This window comes from Astatotilapia calliptera, chromosome 9 (genome assembly GCF_964374335.1).
Source record: "Astatotilapia calliptera chromosome 9, fAstCal68.1, whole genome shotgun sequence".
NCBI lineage: Eukaryota > Metazoa > Chordata > Actinopteri > Cichliformes > Cichlidae > Astatotilapia > Astatotilapia calliptera.
This window is the reverse complement of record NC_137430.1, coordinates 20,344,004-20,368,838: the sequence shown is the minus strand read 5'-3', so window position 1 is coordinate 20,368,838 and position 24,835 is coordinate 20,344,004. Positions and strand designations below refer to the sequence as shown.

Below are 24,835 nucleotides of genomic sequence, written 5' to 3'. Positions count from 1 at the left end.
AAACTAAAACACAGCTGGGGTTTTTTGGTTGTATTCAAATGGCCAACCTTGTGATGACAGCACTAAAATCATTTTTCACAATATGCATTAATCATAGTTGCATGTGTGTAACTTTCTGTGTCATACCAAAACATAACTTTGACATTTAAAAGCTAGCAAGCTAACCAAGAATAGTCTGTTTGATACTTGTTACATCTGGATGCCATTTAACCCACAAACAGTGAAAGAGTGCTTAGAAGTATCAGCAATAGTTAACTCAGTTAATTTATGTAAACTTTTGGGGTAATTTCAAAAATCTAAATTTCTACTGTATAATTTAAAAAAAATCAATAAACCTTTTAGTCATGCTAGTGGTGTTAGCAAATGGTAGCATGCCCTCACACTATTGTTGTGAGCTAAAGCTGGTGCTGCACATAACCAGCCATAACCAGCTTCACTAGCAGGCTTTTTAATCATTATTAATGATGGGAAGAGTGTCTTCTTGTTTCTGGCAACACACAATGGGTATTTGTCATTATATAACATAAATGAAACCATCAGTTGATGAATTTAAAGTACACTGGTTGTATTTAGCCCTAAAAAACTTTAAGATGTTAAGCAAGATAAAGCAGACATATCAAACTATAAGTACATTTCAGTTTTCCCAGCACATCTGTTATGCTAACTAAATTAACTTAGGCTACGTTCACACAGCAGGTCTTAATGCTCAATTCCGATTTTTTGATCAAATCTGATTTTTTTTGCCTGCTTGTTCACACTACAAATAAAATGTGACAGCAAACGCACTCTAGTGTGAACGCTCAAAGCGACCTGCATGCGCGAAAGAAGACGTCACACACAACAAGCTGTGTTTAGATGCAGACCAAACAATATTGTTTGACTGATGGCCCTTAATATAAAGACTTCAGACTTTACGTTTCCCAATTTTGCTTTAAGTTATAAAGTTATTTTGTTATTTACATTTGGCCTAATAATTATCCTTATTGCTGTTTTAAAGAGGAGCGGTGCTTCAAAGGATAGTTGCAGACTTCTGTCAGAATCTACAGATTATACAGTACAAATAAAATTTTCACGTTTCTCCAACGTTGTCTTCCCAACAGTTTCACTAACATCTACACTGGATGGCCAGGAAGCGTTCATGATGACTTCTCGGGGGCTGATAATTGGCGTCTGTCTTGTGTCAGTGACGTAAAAGACGGATTTAATGCGACATGACCGTTCAAACAGCAGTCGCTTTCTAAAACATCAGATATGTATCGGATTCAGTACCACATTCGAAAGTGACCCAGGTTGGATTTGAAAATATCGGATTTGTGCTGTTCACACTGTCATACCATGATCGGATATGGGTCGCATAGGGTCAAAAAAAGTCAGATTTGATGCGCTTTCGCCTGCAGTGTGAACGTAGCCTTAATCTTTGCTATCTTCTTTCTTATCATAGTGCTGAATTTTTACGTTCTATACTTTTGGATACATTTAATGTATTTTTTGTCCCTGTGGTGAAGAGGTCAGTGGTTGCATCTCAGTGCCTGGCCTCTCTAATAAATAACCTTTGCTTTTTGGCTCATACTTCTAAACTGAATCCAGTACCACTGATATTTTATTATGCTTGTCACCTTATTAAAATGTGTAAACATAAAACACAGAAAGAATAAGAAGAGCACTGTGCCTGTAGTGTGACGATTACACTTAGCACTTTATGTTCAGTGAAACTGAGCTAACAATACACACCTGGTGTTTGCCTCCAGACCATGAACCGTAATGCTCCATCTCCTCGACTAGTTCATCACAAGCCTTCTCTGAAAAGACTGCGAACCAGAACACATCTGGACATGGCTATAAAACACGCACACACATATTGACACACAAAAAGAGGCCACTGAGAATAGACTTGAATAACACCTTCATGTTGAGCTCTAGTAACTGTAATGTAATACCCAGATATGGTAAAACCAGATGTTGGGATTTTTTTTGCTGCGACATTATGTCATCCCATTTCCCCCCTCGGTCTGTATCAGTATGTTGAAGACATACAGATACACATGTATATATACAAACCTGCTCCAAGTAGTTGTCAGTGAAAATTCGAGTGTAGTTTGAGTGGATATATTTCTCTTTCCAGTCCTGCAAGCAGAAAGTACTTCAAATTAGTGCCCATTTTTTGAACTGTTTTCTGACCTGCATACCTCACAGAGCTAATCTCATCTCCCACAGGGCAGATCCCAGCTTGTCAAATACAGTAGTAAATCATCAGCCAGGAGCCTTATCACACCAAAGTCATTATTCCAAAATTGTCTCACATTTGTAATCGTTCCATTATTGTTAATAACCTTTACAGGTGGCTGTTGTTTATCTCAGCTATTCAGAAAAAAAAAGCTTTTTTGTGGTTGAAGGATAATGAGAGATCATAATGACTTACCACAGGGTTTTCAAATATCTGCCACAAGTCATTGTTGTAATGAGAAATGTTATAATTGGCTGTGGAAATGAGCCTCCCAAATTCGTGACGGTTGGTTATGTACATGAAGACTCCCTGCAGCAAGCAGGAGAAAGTTGAGTAAGTTTCATAAAAGTTCGAGAAGCAAAAGATTTCTGATGTTCCACAAGCAAGATTTACTTCTCTACATAATCATCATGCATGCAGTATTAGAACACATGAATACTCATGAGTAGTTATCACTGGCAATGAAACTGACAAACTGATACTTGTGGCAAACTACTAAAAGCTTCATTTGCACAAAACTGAGAATATAGTTGGATTTAAGTGTGCTTAAACACACTGAAATCATTACTGAACTCTATGTTCAAACAGACACAGATGTCATATAAATAATCTTAGATTATTTATGGGTGTTGGGGGAGGGTCCTAGAGGGTTGGGAACTGGATAACATGGGGCAGGAGAGGAGTGGGAGAACAGGAACAGAGGGGTGCTAGGGAGGTCGGGACAAAGCAAATCCAGGAATTATATTCCCTCTAAAGTGAAGCATGGGGAGGGAGATGTGTAGGAGTGGTTTGGACTTACTATCAGACTAGGCTTTGTGCTTGATGAAGATGAATGAAAAATTAAGGATAGTTTTGCAATCTCTTTGCACAAGATTCCAAATTGCTAATGTACAAATGCATTCTGTGAAAAACTGTGATTTGCACCAGATGTTTAGCATGACTGCGGGAAAAAATAGTTTGAGCCTAGTCTGAGATTAGTCAGTGTGTTTAGAAAGAGCAGCTGGTAACGTGTGTGTGATGTAGGGTTTGGTTGTTTAGGGTAAAGCATCAGGACAGGGGAACTGCGCACTGTGTGAACTTTTTTGTCTCCTCCGTGATCTCCTCTTAGAAGCAATCATAAAAACATAAAAGATTATGAGTCTTTCTCTGTCTGACTGAGATCATTTTACTTTTAGACCTAAAGTTATCACAAGCAAAAAGTCAACATAAATTTTCGAAAAGTTGCCGGTCATCTTAATTTCTTATGCAACAAGTAGGCAACTCAGTACGAATTTATTAAGAATTTGTAACTGCGCATTTTCAAAAAACAAAACCTCCAATACTAAATTCAGTATAAGGGAAAATTTATTTCTGTACCTAAAACTATGCATGCTACATGGCTTAGATTGGTTTCTGAGTGCTAACCCATTGGAAATGGATGTTTCAGAAAGCAGAGTAGTCAAAACAAATGGAAACCTTTGGGGGCCTGAGCATATGGAATGATTCCGGAGAAGGGGAGTCTTTTTCTCTGTGACTGGTCTAAAATAAAGGAGAAGCATCATGTAAATAAGGTGACATTAGTGAATTCAAAATAAAAAACAGGGTGACAGAGGAAGTACATATGTCACACACATAGGAATTCAGGAGGAGAGGAAACACGCCTGCATGAAAAAGAAGCAAGATTCCCTCTGAAGCTGATGTTTTTGTAGGTTAACATGGGAGCAATGCATGCTGGGGGAGCAGGCCAAGCAAACCAGACAACATACACTGTGTTTGAATCAGACACCGCAGCTGCCAAGTCCAAGTGACGCAAAGCAAGACTAGGTAACAAGTTCACAAGTGAAAAGGAAAAAAAACCCACAAGAGACAAGACCCTTTCTGTCTGGTAGCCAGCCAGGCATCGGTTGTACTGACTGCGCTCAAGACGTAAGGTTAAAAGAAGGTAAAGGATGATGGGATACAAGTGTAGCAGAGAACCTCGCACGACCAAAGAGACACTGTAAACACAGGACGGTCATGACTTGCTGACGAAGACACTCATACATACTCATACATACAAACACTGATACTTGCCAGTCTTTGGTTTCCGTTGAGCTGTTGACTTTTGTTAGTAGCAAATTCATTGCTTAACCAAACTAACTATTATAAATATACCTAAAGTTAGTATGACCTTATACATTCTTGTTGCTAAATTAATCTTAATATTTTACGGACAGTAGTGCTAATAGAGGAATCCTTAAAGATGGCGGTTGTTCCTTCTTACCATGTCTCTGGCATTTCTACATAAAGCCATATCTGGGTCCAGTTTTTCCAGAACAAAGTAGTTCCTTTCTTTCAATTCATTCCTTAAGGCACTGCCCTTGACCAGGTATACATGTGCCATGTAAGGAATGTTCCACACACCCCTAGAAACAACAAGATATAAAGACAGGAAGTGCTTATTTTGTATTAATCCAGTATGTATGTATGTAAGAATGTATTCTTACAGTGTGCAGTAGTGAACTGTGTGGTAGAAAAGAAAAAAAAGCTCAGCATATTCATTTAGAATCTTTTGAAACTTACATAACAACCATTTATTTTCTGCATGCTGTCAATCTGAGTTCCAACTGTTGTGGGTAAATAAGTGTTTCCGTGCAATCTTAGAGCAAATCTAACTTACTAACTTACTTTTAAGCAAAGTCAGTCAGAAATAAAAGTTTAACTTAGTGTTTTTCTCATCAAATCACTTTTCTGACTCTTCACATAGGCCTTCTAAGTTAGCAGGTCTTATTTTTTGTGGCTAAACATGAAGGAAAATAGTTCCAGCACAACGGTGCAAGATTTATTCATAGTTACGGACATGCTCAGAGATCCAGTACCCACATTTGCTTTGTGAACCATGAAATGCAAAGCCATAACTTTGTTTACCCTTATTGCTCTTGTGACTTACACGCGTTTCCTCTGCACAATGTCAACATAATCTTCAGATCGGGCGTAATACCCATCCAGACTCAAGGCTCCCCAGAAGTTGGACCACAGCTTGCCGTGACGAGTGACAAGGGGGCCAATTATTTTTCTGTTGGAAAGTGAGAGACGGAGTGAAGAGATGGTAACTCTGTCAGGGCAGTTAAAACTCAGTGAAATCTCCCAAGCAGGCAGCCACCTATTGCACCAGACCACTTGCCACTGGGGTAAGGCCTCTATCTAAAGTCTCAACCTCTAGCTGGATAGTATACTTTATATTACACTGCAAAGTCAGAAACAGATCACAGAAAACCACGATTCGAACCACACCAGTACATCATGCTGGACTCAATTCAAAGAAGTGTACTTTCTTTCTGTTAAATAAACTGGGAAAAAGTTTGCAAAATAACACCACCATAAATCACAGTGTGGGTTCGTATATATACTGCAGTATGCTAATGGTAAACTTTCTTGGTTGAGATAAATTGGACTTTTGCTCCCACAACCTCTGTGCCAGCTGAGAATTCCCATGCTGTCTTTAAATATCCGTAAACGCCAGTCACAATACCATGCCACGGCCACAGTGACATCTAGTTTATGGGAAGGTTTCTTTAAGATCGTGAGCTGCAGAAGGGCAAAAAGAGGTTGAATGTTTGTTTTTTGTATAATGCAAAGTGGCATTTCTGAGTTAGTTCAATAGACTCTTTTGCTGTATCCATGTGGCCAGAGAAAAACAGGAAGCCAACGCAGCCTATTTTAAAACTTTAATTCACTCAGCTGTAATGTTCCTGTGGTTTTGCCACTTGCGGGATAAACTAAATGGTTCAATGATCACAACAGCTACCAAGAAGGTCCAAACAGGCTCAGTTGTGGCTTCTATTCCAGTTACTGTGTGATTACCTGTTTTGCTCAATGAGGAGCTTCAGTGTCTGTCTGTTGGTCAGCATGACATCAGAATCTATGCTGAAGTAGTAGTCGCATGTGGCATCCTGACGGCAAAGATCCCTAATGAAATTAAAACACAGACATGGCGGAGAAAATGATTTTTTGTTTTCCAACCCAGAGCTGATTACGGTCAATAAAAGGCTTGGAATTAATCACTGTCACGGCTTTAGATTTATCAGCGTCAAAGTATAAGGTGTAATTTTCAATGGTGGAGTCTGACTCTTGCTATCTTTAAACCTCCAGTGGATAAGGAGATTTCAGAAAATTAGAGACTCCTAATAAACCGAAGACTTCTTCATTACAGGGCTGTGCTGACCAATGCTTCCCGGGATGCTGTGCCTAAACGTTTTGGTCCAAATAAAGCTGCAGTTTACACCTGAGTGTGTGAGTTTGTGAATCCTTACACATTGCCGAGGATTTTAAATCAGTCACAATGCAGCCTGGAAAAAAAATAAGTCAATGAATTTAATTTAGCAACATTTACAACCTTCTTGAGGACAGTCTCAGTCTCCATCAGAGGTTTGTAGATGCTTATGACACCTGCTAAACTATGAGAAGACATTTTGGATTGGTCCTCCTTAAATAATTGTTTTCCTTCTACAACAATTCCTTTATGATGAATTGTAGATAGATGTGAAGAGTTCAGACTTAGTTGTAGAAATCCATAATGTCAGAAGGAAAATGAAATTGCATGCTAAAAATCAAGCATGCCCAAATATAAAGTATGGCAGAGGGAGCATTATGTTTGGGGCTGCTTTTCAAAAATAGGGTCTAAGGCTTCACAGATAGAGGAAGGAAATAATTAAAAATAAAATTTAAAAAATCAAAAACATTAGAATGGCTGAAAATTAAGAAAATTCATATTTTTGAATTACCAAGTTGCTGGCCTTAGCCTGACTGGGATGCTGAAGAGGGTTGACAGTTACAATAAAACATACCCTGCCTTGACATCCTTTAGAACGATAATTTACAAAATAAACATTATGTTATAGTTAAAAAACTTTAGACTTTAGAGCATGAACCCATTAAGAAAGAGCTTACTAAGACTTAAATAACTCGACTTTATTTTCTGTAATAGGAGTGGACCCCTACTACCATCTTTTATCTAAAAGCAATTATATTGATAGAGAGGGGAAGCTCACAGCCCACATTTCCAGTTTCCTTAGCACCTTTTCCCAGGTTTGACTGTGAATGATATTCAGAAGCAAAAACTACAACTGTTTGCCTGTTATTAGTTTAGTCATATTATGTTTATCTGTAAATCTGTGATTTAGCTGAACCTAAGACCACGTTTTATGAGTAATCAATACAGAAAGACTACAAAGCAGCACCAAAGGTGTATTTGTCTCTCTGGTTATTCTTAATACAGACCTTGAATGCACTGAATTATTCATGCTTCTAGCAACAAAGATGACCGTTTTCCCAAACAGAAACCATGAAAACTCGTTTAGAGGTTTTGAAAGTATTGCATGGTTAATCAAAGTCAGAAAACACCATATCCTTTATAATCATTCAAAAATTCTAAGAAACTTCAGATTCTGAGAAATGATACATTTATAATAGTTATACATACATTGCCATATTCCTGGCCTCTCCTTGGCTCAAATTTTCTTCTGGTCCCACAACTTTGAAACTGTTGAGCACATTCTTGTTCTCTTCCCAGAACCTCTGGATGTGCTTCTCGTGGTAAACCTCCTGAGCAGGGAGCCAATATTAATGGATTAACAGAGACACCACATACTGTGTAAGGAGCCATGTAGAGATCTAGGAAGGAAAAAAAAAACTGCACATGCAGCTGCATGTACTCACATTGTTGTGGACAAAGAGTTTGAGTTTATCCTTTGGGTAATCCAGGGTCAGCAGTCGCTGAAAGAATTCAGGAAGAAATGGAGTTGGCTGCTCAATGAATACTCCAACCAGCACATTTGGATACTCCTGTTTAGATTCGAAAGAAAGACATATTGTTTAGATTTCATAAAAGTGTCCCTGGCAGTGGAAGACTTGTTTAAAATAAATCATGGATGATTTTGACATTTCATTTCCCACATAAGCAAACCATGAAGCCAATACATCTGTCACTGCATTAACTCTATTTTCTTGATTTGACTTTAGAATTGTGCCTTGACTATTGTCTTTGCAGAATTTGGTGCTGGCTTTAACATTTTAAATATGTTGTTAACACATTGCAAAACCCTTCGCATTAATTTCCTGAACATCTTCCATCCTGACCAGCTGATATGTTGTAATCTAATGAAGTGGGTAACCAAAACCACGGTACAAACACGTGCACAAAATGATTCCGCAGAAAGTTGAGGAAATAAAGATAAAATGGAAAAATGAAGCAATAGAGAAGAGAAGAGCAAAGACTTTCCCATGACACTCAGCTCCAGCCCACACAGCTCAGTCTGGACTCTTGATCCTCTTGACCAGTTCATGGCAAAGGTCTGGGCCAAGGATGAAAAGAGATCCGAGAAGAACCATCTAATTTGCAAGTTCCGCAATGACTGTGTTTTAGGCACAAGAATGGGAGCTCATCCATCAAGGCAATGTGAGCTTAAATTGTCACAGAAAAGCAGGAGCAGACAGAAACATTAAAACGAAAGCAAAAAGTTACCCTTAGCATTTCTTATAGCAGAGAAAAGCAACACCCAACAGAAGAAACAGTTAAAGAAAAGCAATGAAGTGGCCTGGGTGGGATTGTTTGGTCTTTCGTGGTGTAACTCTCAGTGTCATTGCAGGGCTTAATTTCAATCTCAAAACACAAGTACACTAAAAACCAACAAGTACCTCCTCCAAACTGGGTTTACCCCACAAGAAAGGCCTGGACAGTATGACCAAACTTTCCACATGACCTGAGCTCCCACCAGTTTCTGTCCCACATAAACAAAGGGGCACAGTGGAATGAAATGTCCTTTCTAATGTGCCTATTATTGAGAAGGAGTAGTGTTTTCTTCATTCACTGTGGAAGGTCACCAATAGCAACTTTCACAGTGATGCCTTTCATGTAGCTTGGTTTGTACTGAATCGGCTCCAGTTAAACTATTGAAGTGTATCCATGCAGCATGTTGGATTACAGCAATTTTATTTGTGTAATGTGAAAACATCAATTTTAGTGAACAGTAAAAACACATTTTGCTCTACAATAGACAGATTTTCCTCAAACTATTTTTAAGGTAAAAATAAATAAAGATGAACTGAGATCTTGTGTTGGTTACAGTGTTCGCCTAGAGGACCCAGAAGTAAAGTTTGGCATCATTCTTGACAGACGTAACCACACAGCAATAGACATTTCCTATTGCCTGCCATTCCTGCCGGCTATACGTTGCCAGCCTGGGTTGAACTCTGTGACAAATTTTCAGTACAACCACTGTAAGTTACTATTGTGGATAAAACCCACAGTGCGGCGCATGCTAAAAGACAGCCTGGTCGACAGTGACACCCCTTTAAATGAGCCCTTCAGAAAACCTCAAAAGCCATATCCTGCACCGCAGATGTGCAGTGCTTCCTCTTGCCCAAGTAGTTCCCCTTGCACTTATGCTCTTTTAAAATGGTCCAGAAATGCGGAATGGGCACATAACCTATTATCGCTGGAAAGACAGTGGAGTACCAACAGAACTGCTTATCTGTTGAAATACGGAAAAAAATCTGGGATCTTCAACTACTGTCTAAACAGTCAGTGATACATGGGTGGTTGATGTTGGGAAATGGGCTGTATGTGTCATCCTTTCCGGAGTCCAGAAGAGAGGATGAAGAAGAACTTTCCACAGCAGCTATTTCAAAGCAGACTAAAAAAGGATGGCAAGTAGATGGAAAAAAGCAGTCTGGTGCACCTACTTTTAACTGAGAAAAGTCTACGACGTCATCATCACAGTGGCTACAGCCGTGTTCATAGTTCCATGCATTGGGAACATAGTTGGCCAGATAGTTCAAGTACATCTGCAAGAAAAAAGCATTCAAAGTAAATAAAAGACTTGAAACAGCTGAGGTCACATTCTTATGATATGTTTGAAAATCCTAACCTGGAATACAACTGTGGACGTAAAGATTTATTGTACGACTGTGTCATGACTGGACACATTCACTTGCAGGTCAGACTAAAGGCCACAGAGTGATGTGTCGTCTACAGAAGCCAAGGCTTGGCAACAATGTTATCATTCTTCATAACTTTCAACATATTGTTAGCACAACCATTGCTGCTCTGTATTTAGTGTGAGAACGTGTAATTTACCGGTTGCTACCGTTTGCCAGTCTGTTATTGCAGACGTTAACGCCATGATCATGTAGCTGTCACAAAACTCAACTTGGCGAGATAACTGGGAAATAAAATGAACAACTCGCTAGTCAGCTCATACTGTGATCTCTCATTAAAAGCTTTTCTTTCAGCTGTTGAGCCCTCTGGGAAGAATGACTCAGTAGTTTGGTGGGTTTGGTTCTTTAACAGGGAAGACCAAACATAAACAGTTGGCCAAAAAATGAGACAGGAGAAGGAAAAGACCAGAAGAAAAATCAACAGAATTATAGCGGGCATCCTGCTTTTTAGTTTCCTCAGCTCTACACCATGATGTAGAATTGAGTGATGGCAAAAACAAAATGAGAGTATTGTAGCTATATTCACTGCCCTTTATGCCTAGGTAACTAGCAAGTATCACGTTACCAGTAAGTAGAGTCAAATTTATACAACGAACAGAACATCAGCAGCAGTGATGAATGGTTGCTGGATAAAATCTAAAAGTCTAAAAGGCCAACAGAAACTCATTTGCAAATGGCAGGAAAGAGTTTGATAATTACATTCAAGGTTAGTGTCATAGGTCAGGATAATTATCTTAAAAGTATCTGTTCTGTCCCTTAAGTAGGCTACATTAGGTGTGTCCTTGACTGCAATTTCTTGCTCACTTTGGTGTTTCCGTTGCCATGGACAACTACTGGCAGAGAGTCGTACGCCGTGTTTCTAACTCTCACTCTGTCCGTTCCAAACTTGAGAAGCACTTCATCTGCCAACAAAAAGGGGAACACAAGACATTTTAGGCCATATTTTGAAAGCTGACATACTACATGGGCAAGAGCTGCGAGGATTTAGAACTTATAAACTGCAAATCCTACATGTTCACTGAAAGTAATCCACAGATTGGCGGCAGCACCAACATCAAATGTTGGTTTAAGTGTTTTTTTTGGTTGTTGTTTTTTTGCCACTTAGACATCCAAGACAGAGTTTAAATTATAAAGATTAAGAGATTATTCAATTAGAAAATAAAATATCTTTAAATTCTCACCAACAGCCCCGTTCAGGTTTTGAAAAATCTGGCACTTGTGGTCCAAAGTCATATTGAGAGATTCCTGTAAGAAGACAAAGACCTACATTTAGCCATCCATAGCTATCCATAATTTAAAACACAGACATGTGTTTTAAATTAAGATGCTGCCATTGGGATTCAGTGGTGCACAGTTTACTCTTCTGGGTCTGTCTTCTCTTATTGCAATAACCACATCCAATTTGAACCTGTTGCCAAGCTGTGGAGCTCCCATTACATTACTAATTGAGACATGGCAGATGTTGATGCAGGCACGATCAAGTCACTGTGCCCGTGGTTAAAAAAACACAATGGAGACATGAACCAAGCCACAGATTTAGAGAATCTTTGCTCTCTTGGCAGGACTCACCCGCTGTAATGGGTCCAGGTATATTTTAGTGTAGAAGAGCTGGTCATCATCATTATCGTGAAGGTTCCACTGTGAAACTATTCTGTTTATGTACGGGGCGTAGCCAATTATACCTGAAAGTAATAAACAGTGTGAAACACAAATCCAGCAGTAAAAGATAGAGTGAGAAATGTTTACAGGCGTATACATGGCTGGTAGGCTGTTGGTGACAATTACAGTACAACTGCTGGCTCAGTGGTGTAGGTCGAAATACTTGGGAAGCCTGGACGTCTTAGCACAGAGTGTGACTTTTGGCAATAATCCCAAGCACACACGAGAAATAGCTAGGGACTTTCTCTTCCCTCAGAGTAATAATGGGTAGTAAGAGGGATCTTTATGTTTAGAACAACACAACTTACTGCTAGCTGAGTTTCTGAAACTATATTTGGTGGTATCTTACACACTATAAATGCACATTCTCATGGCAATCTCTACTCCAGTTTCCCCCCCACGTCTCTTCTTTTCCTCACTGTGTTGCTCAAGGACAGTGACCACAATAACAGATTGCAGGGTTTGGCTGTGTTGCTGGTTTGCTCCATTTTGCATCCTATCATTTGAAAAAAGCCTCAGACACTGTAAACAAGTCGATGGACAGACATGACATAATCTAAGCGGCAGGAATGAGAGAAAAATGTTCAAAAGAAATCATATTTCATGTTTTTAAGACAGACAGGGTTTAATGGCTAAATCCCAGGGATTTCAGGTAATTAGCTTTAACCATTAGTAGTTTTGTTAGTGTGCGTGACCCCTCACTCTACTTAAATAAACACATGCAGTCACACACAAACATAACCCTATCTTGACTGCATCTCAAAGACACTAGACTCTCTGTGACAAAGTATGCATCCAGATGCTATAAAACTTTCCCCAATGGTCACTTGGGCGGTAGCGTTAGGAACACAAACAAAGCCTACAATTTTATACAAACTGTGGCACATTCAGGGGCCCAAGACAAATCCACATGTCATGTCAATGACAATGAATGCTAAAAACAGCCTCTGATCAGTCTGAGACAGCCGGGCTCCAATATGGGAGGTCAGACCACACTGATGACCACAAGGAAGGCAGTAATTCAATGTCCTGAAGAACTGGCAGGATGCAAATGACCAGGCCATACGGCTTATATATGAGAACATACTGTTACTTTCTTAAAAATGTCTGCATGAGTGCACATATTCTGAACTGTCTTCCCCCTCTCTCATTTCACATCTTCAGGTGTGTATTCACATCCCCTCATGTAGCAGAGAGGATCATTACTAAAGAAGAGAAACCGCAGTATGCCATGGGATTCACCCACCTCCAGTGTACCGCAGACAGGAAATACCTGACGGAGCAAGATTACAAGGAAAATATAGTTGAATTTCGCAGCAAAAGATAATAATAATAATAAAAAAAACATTAAGTGGTATTGTATTTTTAAAACTAACACTGGGCTGCAGGTCTCGCAGCTTCTCCACCTCTCATAACTGTAGAACTCTGAAGGGCCAGTGCGGCTTAAATTCCCGAATTCCAGCCAGGCTTACAGGTCTTCAAACTTTGACAGCTGATGGTGGAATTTCAAAATCCCTTTGCACACATAGAAACTAGGTGTGTTTACAGTCAAGCATAAAATATCTAGGCACATAACATAAACACTGTGGGTAACATTGGAACCAGTTTCAGTGGAAACCATTGCCGTAATGATCCTAATATTGCCTTCAGATTTGCAGCGTCCAGTTGTCCAACACAAGGAACCATTCACCCTAACTAATACATTTTATTCTCTGGAGATGCCTGGATTTTGTCACTTAGGGTAAAACATGGGTGACAGGGTTGAATTAGAAACATTATGTTTACACAGGAGGTGCAGAGCAGCAGCAGAAAGAGAATGCCTTCAGGCAGAGTATGTAGTTGTGCTGAGTCTAATATACAATCCCTCTACTTGTGCATTTAAGAACACAGAAAAGAAGACCTCACATCTTTGTTTTCTTCTTTGAGTAAAATGCAAGCTGGTATACAGCTCGTGCAGACAGCTGGGTTGGTTAAAATAGAAGTGAATTGTTTCTGTCAGATGCATGCCAAACATGGGATTAAAAAACAAAGTTGCAATGCTTTTTGTGTAGATGTACCTCTAGGGAAGAGCTATTCTAGTCTTTTGAACTCACTTTCTTTAACCACAATTTATGGTTACTATTACTCCAAAGTCTCAGAGATTGGACTTGAACAAGTCAAAGCAGCTTTTCATATTCAGAACCTACCTCCAGAGTTGAGGTAGCGTTTCCCAGTGCGGACTAAGGGGTACTTGTCAGCGAGCTGTTTATCTGGCCATACCAGTCCCTCTGCAGCAAATAGCACCTTGTGATTGGCCTGCTGAAACTTCCTGAGAATTTCTTCTGGTCCCCCAGCAAAGATAAGATCATAGCTAAAAGGGAGGAGTGAAGACGAAATGCAACAGATCATTTAACCTTTCAACTTCATCAACATCTTTTTATCTTACATCTGACACACCTGCTAGGCTTCTACTTGCCTGAGACTGATAAACATCTCAATGTAAACAGTAGACATTCTTCAGGTGGGAACACTTGTTTAGCCAAGCACTGTGGATTGCACTGCTAGGCATTTCAAAAAATGCTGTGATTTGTCAGCCACCAACACACAAAAGCACTTTAACTGTGCTGACGCATGCATGGCCTATACAGTTCTGCGCCAGACTGAGGGGAAAATGCCCACCTCATTACATAAGCCTCATGGTGACTTGTTTAAAAGTATGCTATTACCCAAAGGTCAGATGTTTTAGTATGTGGAAAATCGTAATATTTCTGGTGATTTTATTACTTGGAGGTGTGAAATCATAACAATAAAAGAGGCGATTAATTTTAGTGACACCATTCCCAAAATAATTGCTTAATAAATATTTTCTAATAGATGTGGCTGTGATGAAGCCACACTCGTCTGTACTTGTGGGGATTTGACATGAACTAAATCCCATTTTTTATAATAGCTCGAGTTGTGCAATGACAGTTTATCACCATGCCAAGCAAAGCAATTGCAAAACAATTGTAACTATTCATGTAGTTTGCAAACCAAGAAAGGTGCAAAAGACAAATTTGTCCATTAAAACAATTGTCTTTTAGATTTCTTTCTCTGTATTTCTCGTATTTACCTAAACTTACTCAAATGTCTTTTCATGATGTTTAATTAACCATCACTGTAGTGAAATGCCAAATTGTTTTGCTACAATTCCAAACTTTGGTGTTATTGAACACTGTGTAATAATAACTAGTGAATATTAACTTCTGGTACCAAGAATTGTTTTAGGTTGCTAGACTCATCAACACAAACTAGCAGGCGAATGTAACCAGTATCTAACATAGCTTAAACAAGGTGCTGGAAATATTCCTTAGAGATTTTGGTCCATATTCACGTGATACCTAAATATCCACGATGTAAATATCCCATTTCGAAGGTGCTCTATTGTTACCTACTTACCATGAAGTAAGTAGAAAATTTGTCAATAACATTGTCATGATTTGAGCTTTGTGACATGGTGTGTTGCCATCAGAAAATGGGTTCACTCAGTTACAATACTCAGGTTGGCTGTGGCATTTAAATCATGCTCCATTGGTGCTAAAGAGGCCAAGGTATGTCAAGAAAATATTCTGTGCCCCATTACTGCACCAACATCCTGAACCATTGGTAAAAGGGATGTTATTTACACCCAATTCGGACTCTAGTATAATAATAATGGATTGGATTTATATAGTGCTTTTCAAGGCACCCAAAGCGCTTTACAATACCACTATTCATTCACTCTCACATTCACACACTGGTGGAGGCAAGCTACGGTTGTAGCCACAGCTGCCCTGGGGTAGACTGACAGAAGCAAGACTGCCATATCGCGCCATCGGCCCCTCTGGCCAACACCAGTAGGCAGTAGGGTAAAGTGTCTTGCCCAAGGACACAACGACCAGGACAGAGAGCCCGGGGATCAAACCGGCGACCTTCCGGTTACAGATGCGCTTCCCAACCCCCTGAGCCACGATTATTATCTGAATGTTGCACCAGAAATCAAGATATCAAGCATGTAATTAATTTGTTTTCCAAATTTGTTGAACCATTGCAAATTGTGGCCTCACTGGGTGACACCCAGTGTGGTCTTCTGCAGCTGTTGTCCAAATGCTTCAAGGTTCAGCATTATGCGCATTCAGAGAAGCTATCTTGCACATCTTGGTTGTTACCAGTGATCATTTCGAGGTTCTGTTGACTCTTCTGATCTCTGGCATTAACAAGGCATTTTCATTCAGAGAACTGCTACTCACTGGATATTTTCTCTTTCTCTGACCTCTATTTTGGACCTTTGTATGACCCAGACATGGTTGTGTGGGAAAATCCCATTAGATCAGCAGTTTCTAAAATACACCAGCCTGTCTGGCACCAACAACCTTGCCACGTTTAAAGTCACCTTTCCTTCCCATTCTGATGCTCACTTTAAACGTCAGCACATTGTTGTAACCATGTCTGCATTCCTAAATGCACTGAGTTGCAGCCATGTGATTGGCTGATTTGATATTTGTGCTAATGAGCAGCTGAACAATAATAAAGTACCCAGTAAAAAGTACATCTGGACATAGTTATGCAGCAATTACAGAAAACGTGTTATTCTCCTGTCTTATGAATTTAAAAATGGAAAAACCATTCCGTCCTGTCTTTACAAAGGTGTGAGAAAACACATTTATCAATTTATATTGTGCAACGTGAAACACTGAAGTGATTACTTCTATCTATGCATGTCTTTTTTTAAATGCATGTAGGCGTTTTGATTTTGAAAATTCAGCACATTTTTTAAAACGCACAAAAACACAGTGAATTACAGTTTAATGACTAAATTCATCAGAAGACAAAATATAGGCCTGTGATTGTAGCGAAGGCAGAAACTGTCAAAAAACCCGAGGTGGTCTAGCAGGATTATAGATGTTAAATTACATTTAACTGGCTCCTAATCCTCTGAAATGCAGAGGCAGTTGAATATACTACAATCACTTCCTCTAAAAGGAAAAAAAATACATTCCAATTACCTGTTTCAAGGGTGTGACAGCTCTGCACAGTAATTATGGTGAACATTATTCATGTCACATGGTATGGCAAGTATCATCGTCTGTTGCTCTATTTAAGGAAACGTGGCATGCAAAGCTCTTATTATTCTTAACCACTCACATTTACTCAGTGAAACTTTCCATTTGACTGCAAAACTCATAATTCACCTACCTGCATGGGAGAATTATTCTCCTCATGTATTTGGTATTGCTCTATAATAATGCCTTTACAAGAAGAAGTGGAGCACACGTAAATATGCAGAAACACCTCTCACTCAGGAAATAAGGCTTTCAAAGCAATTATTATGCTCTGTGATTGTGAAAATTAGTTACAATATCTCATTTATAGCTCTACGTAGCAATTAAAGGTGTTTTGCATCTCTTTTTTATACTGAAACAGAAAACATAAATCAGATCAAAGCTGATGGTTAAACAGAAGCTGAGCAACAACAAAAAACTGAAATAACAAAGATATAGTGTAAGGAAGCAAAAGCACATGATCAAATAACTTATTCTTTTTTTAAAATTTATTATATTTATTGACTGTAAATATAATAAGAATAAAGGCTTTTGCTTGTCTGCACATCTGTCTCACAAATGTCTATTGGGAATATTCTGCATATCTTACATCTGTCAAGGCTTAGATTAAAATAAATTTAGCCAATCAGACATATTTTTTATATATTTTCCCATGTAATTAAATGTGTTTATTTAACAGAAAATGAATCTGAATATTAAAGAAAAGTTCAGAAAAAAACAGAACGTACCTATCCACAGAGAGGACAACAAGATCCTCCTGATCAGCCAGAGCCTCCATGGCATTCTTCAGTAGTCTGACTTTTTGCCCTCCACCAATAGAACGACCCACATCGCCGCCCTTCCATACCTCTCCCATTCCCAACACCTAAAACATAACACAGAATGAGTCCCAAAACCCTCTCGACACCAAAACTGGCCTTGCAGCCCTGCCTTGTCTGTCAGTTTTATTTTGTATAGTTTTCAAAAAAACACAACTCTAAAATGCACAGTCAGATTGGTTACTTGATTAATGATAAAATAATTCAAATTCTTTAAAGCTGATGGGTTAATATTGCTCAGTTGAAGAGCTTATTACGCTGTGTTCAGTCTACACAACTGCTACAAGATATCAGCCCGCTTATGGCTCGATTTGGAGGACACAGGGAATCATTGTCTGATGGGAATGAAAATGGGAGCGTTGCAAGACAGCTGATGTTTTAATCTTACATAGTGTTTGTGATGAGAACCAGCGCTGCATCCGGAGCATGCAAGCCTTAAAATGCCCCAGTAGACAAAAAAGCATGTTAAGAGTTTTCTGGATTCTTAAGTGGCAGCTCCATCACTTTTGTGAAGTTGATCAGTATGACTAAAGCCTCTGAGAGTTTTTTTTTCTTCCCAGCTGTGTACAACTGTAAACTGTCTGGTTGCATTCCTTTCCCAGAAACATCCATCTAGCCCTCCTTCTTGATAACAACATGTGCAAAACTGATCCGGGAGCCATGTTTACTCTGCAGCCTGATCCCGTACAACGCAAGTGTGATACTATAATACTATAATAGCCAAAGCTAGCATAATAACCATCAGTAACAGGTAAAACTCCTGAGATACAATTACATTTTCTGGATATTCTTTTTTTACTAATCTTTTTTATGAGCTTTCTGTACAGAAGTTATTGTATGCATTTTGCAGAAACAATATAAGCAAACACATAATAAGAAACAATACACAAGAAGAACTTAACTTAGTTCAAACCACTAAAATGGATTGTCTTGGCCCAAAAGGCTTACAAAGTATCTTGAAAATGTCTGCCTGGAGAACAAAAACAAACTGGTGCAGCACAATTACACGCATAAGAATACAAATGAGGGCAGAGCATGAACTGAACCCTGAGCAAGAAAAAAAAAGAAGGAAAAAGCGTTTTTTTGCAATTGTTTCAACCACAGAGGGGAATTCTGGATCCAGATTAAACGCTATCCATGAATGTTTTTGCAGCTTGCTCCACTCCATTGTTTCCTTTAATAAGTGCAATCAATCCAGGGAAGTTTGTGTTAAAACATTTTGCTGCTGTGTGTGTCAGTGCAGTGCCCTTAACTCTGGATTTGTGAATATGCAGTCATTTCAAAATTTAAAAAGAAAGTTTTACCTTCACAGTGTAGTTAAAATAGTCAGCAGACCTCATGAAGCGGAGGAAACCATCTGTTTCCTCAGTTGCAACAGTTAAGACGAGCAATTTCTCTGAAAAAGAGGAAAAAAAGAACGTTAAATATTCCTTATTTTGACCTTAAGTCATCAAATGCTTTCTTTCCTGTGAAATTACAGGGATGCAGGGATATACTCTTGCAGAAGACATATTAGGTTGCAAAATTTTTGGCTTTCATTGAAGGATATCCACAAAAATGTGTATATTTTTCTAAGCTTAAATATATGCATTGAGATTCCCACTTCTTTGTGGACCATGATCGTTGTAAACCTCAAACCTATGTCAACATACTGGTAACTATTTGGTTAAGCAAACCTATGTCTCAAATTAGGAGGGACTACTGTAGTTTTAGTTTGATCCCAAAACGGAAGTGTATTTTCAAAGACAGACAAAATAATTTCTTCCTTTTTGGGATAGAAGAACTCCCACAAACCTCCAGGATATTTCTAGTGGCCTTGAGTGCTGAAAACTGAGGTCTGAAGAAGGGTTAACCAAATGCAAATTTTCACAGTAGTGTGTCTGGATTCCTCAAAAGCTCAACTCACTGAGCTAGTTTTCACTTGTTCTGTCATGTTTTGTAAAACGAGGTGTGTGTGTGTGTGTGTGTGTGTGTTGGGGGGGGGGGGGGGACCACACATCTTTAAATCTTTTTCATGAAATGCTATTACAACATAAAGGGGGGAAACTAATTAATTCCTAGCTTACATTTTAAAATGTGCTGTTCTGTGCTAGCCATCAGACAAGCTAACAAAAAAGTTAATGATGCTTTTATGTGGTTTTAAATGACTATTTGAGAACTATTCCTGCTTTTCAAATATGGAAACCAGACTATCCTCTGTTTAATATACAGCACAAAGTTCCATTAAACCCCTGTAAAATATTTATTGGACATTGGCAAGTGGAATTGGGAGTGGGAAAGAGTAGATATCTGGGACTTATAAACGCTTCCACAGGACCTAACTCAAAAATGCAGCCTGCCCGAGAACATAGTTAAAGAGCTTCCATTTCTCCTTTGGAGTGCAAAGTTTAACACGATTATCATCACTGATCTTTTTCTTGTCTTTTTGACTGCAATGCAAACCTCACTAGACGTATAAAGAGTTAAATTATTAGACAGTTCAAAAAGGACATCACGTTTTCATCTTGAGAGACCTGTTAATCTTGGCCAAATAAATCTTACATGGCTGTCCTTTGATGTGGATCTAAAAAAAAAGCTGATACAAGTTAAATGGATACATTTGTTGCTTCAGTTTTATTTCATATAATTTAAATGCAGTTTATGAAACCCTAGTTTTTAAAATGTAATGTTTGTTCAATGTTAAGATACAGAGACCTTAGTTCCTGTTCCATCCCTTGCCCCATACAATGAACAGTTGGAGGAGCATGGGCTTTTTAAAACATTTGAACAACTACCCTGAAAACAGAAGATTTGTCTGCAAACAAGTGATAGTGTAACTTAAAAAATGTGAAACAAAGGTAAAACAGAGACCCTTTGCTCTTGAAACTTGTTGGCTGCAGCAGTATGGCACAGCTTTTACTCTGAAGGCAAACAGTCTTATTTGCATTTGTGTTGCACTTTTCACATTTTCACTACCATTTTATTAGTAGTTAGCGAGTGTTTGCAGGCAAGTCTGTGTCTTCTAAGCAAACTGTGGATGACTGCAACACTACCACAGACGTCCATGAGACCAGTTTCACCTAGCGAGACAGCAGCATTCGGCAATCAATCACTGACTGATCAGTAAATAAACCTTTTTCCCGAGTAACCAGTAGTTACCAGGGGCCACAGACCAGTATCTAAGTCTGAGTGACCAATTGGAGTTTTAGCAACTGATTTTTTAGTGACAGCCATCAACCTCCAGCGACCCCTCGCCAACTAGTTGGGGTGTACACATGCTTCCCTAGTGACTGGAGGTTGCTAGGGAGACACCAACCATTCTCTAGGCCTGTTTAACTGGGGACGAACTGACACAGACATACTAACAGCTATCTACTACTTCTCACTATGTGAACAAAAAACACAAACAACTGAATATATGTAAACAAACCTCCGAAACTAGTGTAAAATTAAACATGCTGTCAAGTAGAGCTGGGCGATAGAACGATAATGATATGTATTGCGAAATAACTTTTTCTCGATTGAAAAGTTAAACTATTGCGATAGGCCTCATCTCTCTTGTCCTCTTAAAAAAAAAAAAAGAACAGCCAATCAAAATTAACTAGCGCAGAGCCGAACCAATCACAGCCGCAGCATCACGTCACGTGACTTGTTACGTACAGCACAAGTGCCAAGCCGCACATGTGTATTTGTTTGGGAAGCAGCCAGCCGCCGTGCCACCTGGTAATGGAGGAAATGAGTGTGCCGACTAGAGAAAAGTCAACCGAGAGCGTGACCGAAGGTGACCGAAGAGAAAACAGATGATGGTTCCAATGCCGGAGAGATTGTCGAACGGAAGAGCCACAGAAGTTCCGTAGTGTGAAGGTATTTCGGCTATTTCAAGTCTGACAAAAAACAGAGTAGCGCGCACTGTAAATTGTGCCGAAAGCAAGTCTGGAAATACAATAAACCGGTGCATGCTCAATCTCTGACTGGAAGCGCTGATTCGTCATTCGGCTTTTGTCAGACTAAAGTAACTGTTAAAACTGTTTGAAAAGCTAAGCTATACAACAAGGAGAGGTTGAGAATTTCCTTTTAGTTCTCAGTTTATTTGATATTGACAAAAGTTAGTCAGTTTTGTCTGTTCTTCTGTAAAACAAACTCAGATTTATTTTTAGAATTAATATTTTGTTTCTAAGTGGAATTGACAATTTAGTAGTCTGTTTCGTTTGTTCTATTTTGAAACTTAAACACTTTAGCGGCTGCCCTTTGTGTAGTTTGCAATATTTGCCTTTATTTATCTGAAAAAGTCTCATGTTCCTTACATCTACCCAGTTGAACTTATTATGGGAAATAAATATTTAAATCAAAACAAGCTGCTGATTATTTCACATTTTACTTGTGAGCAACGGCACATTTAAAGCTTACAAATATAGTTATTTGGCTTATATTGTGATATATATCGTTATCGCCTGAAATGAAAAAAACATATCGTGATATGAAAAAATCTTATATCGCCCAGCTCTACTGTCAAGTAAGGAACTAGTTCACATGGTAGGTCCTGTTCTAGAGCTGTATTTGTCCAGAAACCTCATTGCAACTCTTTTCCATCCCTTTACTGTCAGTGTGACTTAGCTTAGACTTAGCTCTCATCTCTGTCTAGTCTGTGGCTCCGTCATCACAGCCATTCCAGTATTAGTGTGACGTAAAAGTCCTGATCGAAAGTGGAAATAATGCCCTGTCTTGCTTTTTCCAAACAGTTCCAAATGCTATGTCACCCAACAAAACCTAGAAACATTTAAAAGAAAGAGTTTCACGTCAATCACTGTAAAGAGGCAAGGGATGACTATTCTGAACCACAGGTGTTCCCTGTTCTTGTTCTTGGCTTGAAGCAAGAAGATGTTGGAGCACAGTGCTGCCAGGGGATGATGTTTCCAGCAGCTGAGAAACACATTTCTCATACCGCTCTATAAAACAGGTTATTTAAACAGTTGCAGGAAAGGCTTCTATTTTGCCCATTTCCCTAAACCTGGCTGACCTGTGAGACACAGAGGCAAAGCTGATGTCTCACAGGTCAGCCAGGTTAGGTATGGGGATAAACGAACAGACTTTCAGACTGTGTACCTTGGAAGCTAGCCATAGTGTTGCAGACAGAAAAGGCGCACACAAATATGTCTTGGAAAAATTCCAAAACCTCCATGAAAGGTCTCTTTTACTTGTGGGCTGTGATTACAGCCAGGGGAAATGTTTAGTATTTCTTTTTGAAATTAACTCCATTTGTTTTTTCTGCACACACATAAACTCAAGACTTCAAGTAGGTTTGTTTGTATTTCTACGATGAAAGATAACAGGGTGCTGCATATTGTGATATCTGCACGGTGACATCTATTTTCACTTCGAAGAGCTGTGCTTCAGTACAGTATATACTCTGAGAAAAAAAGGAAAAGAAAAACAGTGACTTTCCTGTTATGTCAGTGAGACATTTCCCATGAGGAAGAAACGCACTGACAGCTAACACCAATTACTCCTCTGTGACTCTGGCGTGACCTTTCGGAACCACATACTTCACTCCTGTCATAAACATGGAGACCACATGAGTGCATCCCAACAAGCAAGCTCCCACTTAAGTATAGCCTGGAAATGCAAACCACCTTTGATTTAAAAGAAATGAGACATACACTTTTATTTCCTACATTCCAAGTGTTTCTTTTTTTTCAAACATTTATGGCAATCCCCTAGGAGTTTCAGTGCCCTCATGTGAACTGTTGATGTTAACTTTACTTAGAAATTTGTGAAACTGTCTTCAAATGCAAGCCAAAGTTCCATCAGAAAACTGATGGGCCAAGCCAATTTGTCAGGGAACGTTTGATGGAGGCTATTGCTGCTTCAGGAGTCTCAACAAGTTACTAATTCAAGGGTTCACATTTCCAGTCAGCATTTTGGGTAATTATATAATGTGCTCAACAGAAACATTAAAAGTAAAGCCATTCATGTGTTCCTAGTTTAACTAGCATGTGGTCTGCTATTGTGACAAAGATTAAAACCAGACCACATTTTGCTACCAATTAATGCAGAAATCCAGGTAAATCTGCCTATTTATTTTACATTTAGAGGACTTGTTCACTCTTCATTATTTAATGGAGCAACAGCACTGTCATATTAGATTAGTGCAAGCTTCTAGGATAGGGCTCCATGAAATTATAACAGACTATTAAATTAAAACAGATTATAACAGTGAAAAGAAATTGTTAAATTATTCATCTAATCTAGCTATACCATCTCACTTGTTTCCCCCAAATATTACATTTTCTTTTAGAAATAAATATCCTTTTATGCAACATTCATAACCTATATTATTCATGTTTAATATAATAATGATAGCTACTATAGGCTTGGTTTAGACCAGGGGTAGGCAACTCCAGGCCTCGAGTGCTGGTGTCCTGCAGGTTTTAGATGTGTCCTTGATTCAACACAGCTGATTTAAATGTCAAATGGCCTCCTCAACATGTCCTGAAGTCCTCCAGAGGCCTGGGAATGAACTATGATCCAGGTGTGTTGACCCAGGGTGATATCTAAAACCTGCAGGACACTGGCACTCGAGGCCTGGAGTTCCCTACCCCTGGTTTAGACCAACTAAATAACTGGGTGATGAGCTAGCGCAGGGGTGTCCAACTCCAGGCCTCAAGAGCTGGTGTCCTGCAGGTTTTAGATATCACTCTGGGTCAACACACCTGAATCAAATGATTACTTCATTATCAGGCCTCTGGAGAACTTCAAGACATGTTGAGGAGGTCATTTGGCATTTGGATCAAGGACACATCTAAAACCTGCAGGACACCGGCCCTCGAGGCCTGGAGTTGGACACCCCTGAGCTAGGGTGTTAATAGAAGACGCACTTCCTTCATTATTTGACTTAATCCGAGGGACTTTTTCAGGGTAATAGAAATACACATCTTCCTTTGTTTTTTTTTGTCTAACACTAATTTTGAAACTTAGGGCAACTGACCAGCAGTCCTTTGATGTGTTTTTATGCAAACACCATAATCACACCCATAATGAAGCATAATTGAGCGGCAGATGGTAACACTTATAAAGGAGGTTTTCATACAGCTGTGATTTTAGAGTTTTAGTGTCTAGTCAGGGTAAACACAGCGTGTTCT

At 39.1% G+C, this 24,835-nt stretch overlaps 1 protein-coding gene across 2 annotated transcripts in view; it reads right to left on the bottom strand.

The window, feature by feature from the left end:
- The window catches only part of plod2 (procollagen-lysine, 2-oxoglutarate 5-dioxygenase 2), a 35,879-nt gene that overhangs the window by 3,373 nt on the left and 7,671 nt on the right, over positions 1-24,835 (bottom strand). The window contains exons 2-17 of one of the 2 annotated variants that reach the window (XM_026179687.2): positions 19,022-19,113; positions 17,628-17,764; positions 14,026-14,189; positions 11,750-11,862; positions 11,362-11,425; positions 10,985-11,082; positions 9,926-10,027; positions 7,901-8,026; positions 7,665-7,786; positions 6,047-6,151; positions 5,133-5,258; positions 4,467-4,608; positions 3,680-3,742; positions 2,420-2,533; positions 2,059-2,124; positions 1,732-1,836 (exon numbers count right to left, since the gene is read on the bottom strand). In XM_026179687.2, the coding sequence (XP_026035472.1) occupies positions 1,732-1,836; positions 2,059-2,124; positions 2,420-2,533; positions 3,680-3,742; positions 4,467-4,608; positions 5,133-5,258; positions 6,047-6,151; positions 7,665-7,786; positions 7,901-8,026; positions 9,926-10,027; positions 10,985-11,082; positions 11,362-11,425; positions 11,750-11,862; positions 14,026-14,189; positions 17,628-17,764; positions 19,022-19,113 (1,739 nt within the window). The remainder of the gene's footprint in view (positions 1-1,731; positions 1,837-2,058; positions 2,125-2,419; positions 2,534-3,679; positions 3,743-4,466; positions 4,609-5,132; positions 5,259-6,046; positions 6,152-7,664; positions 7,787-7,900; positions 8,027-9,925; positions 10,028-10,984; positions 11,083-11,361; positions 11,426-11,749; positions 11,863-14,025; positions 14,190-17,627; positions 17,765-19,021; positions 19,114-24,835) is intronic. The other variant, XM_026179688.2, reaches the window with a different exon arrangement.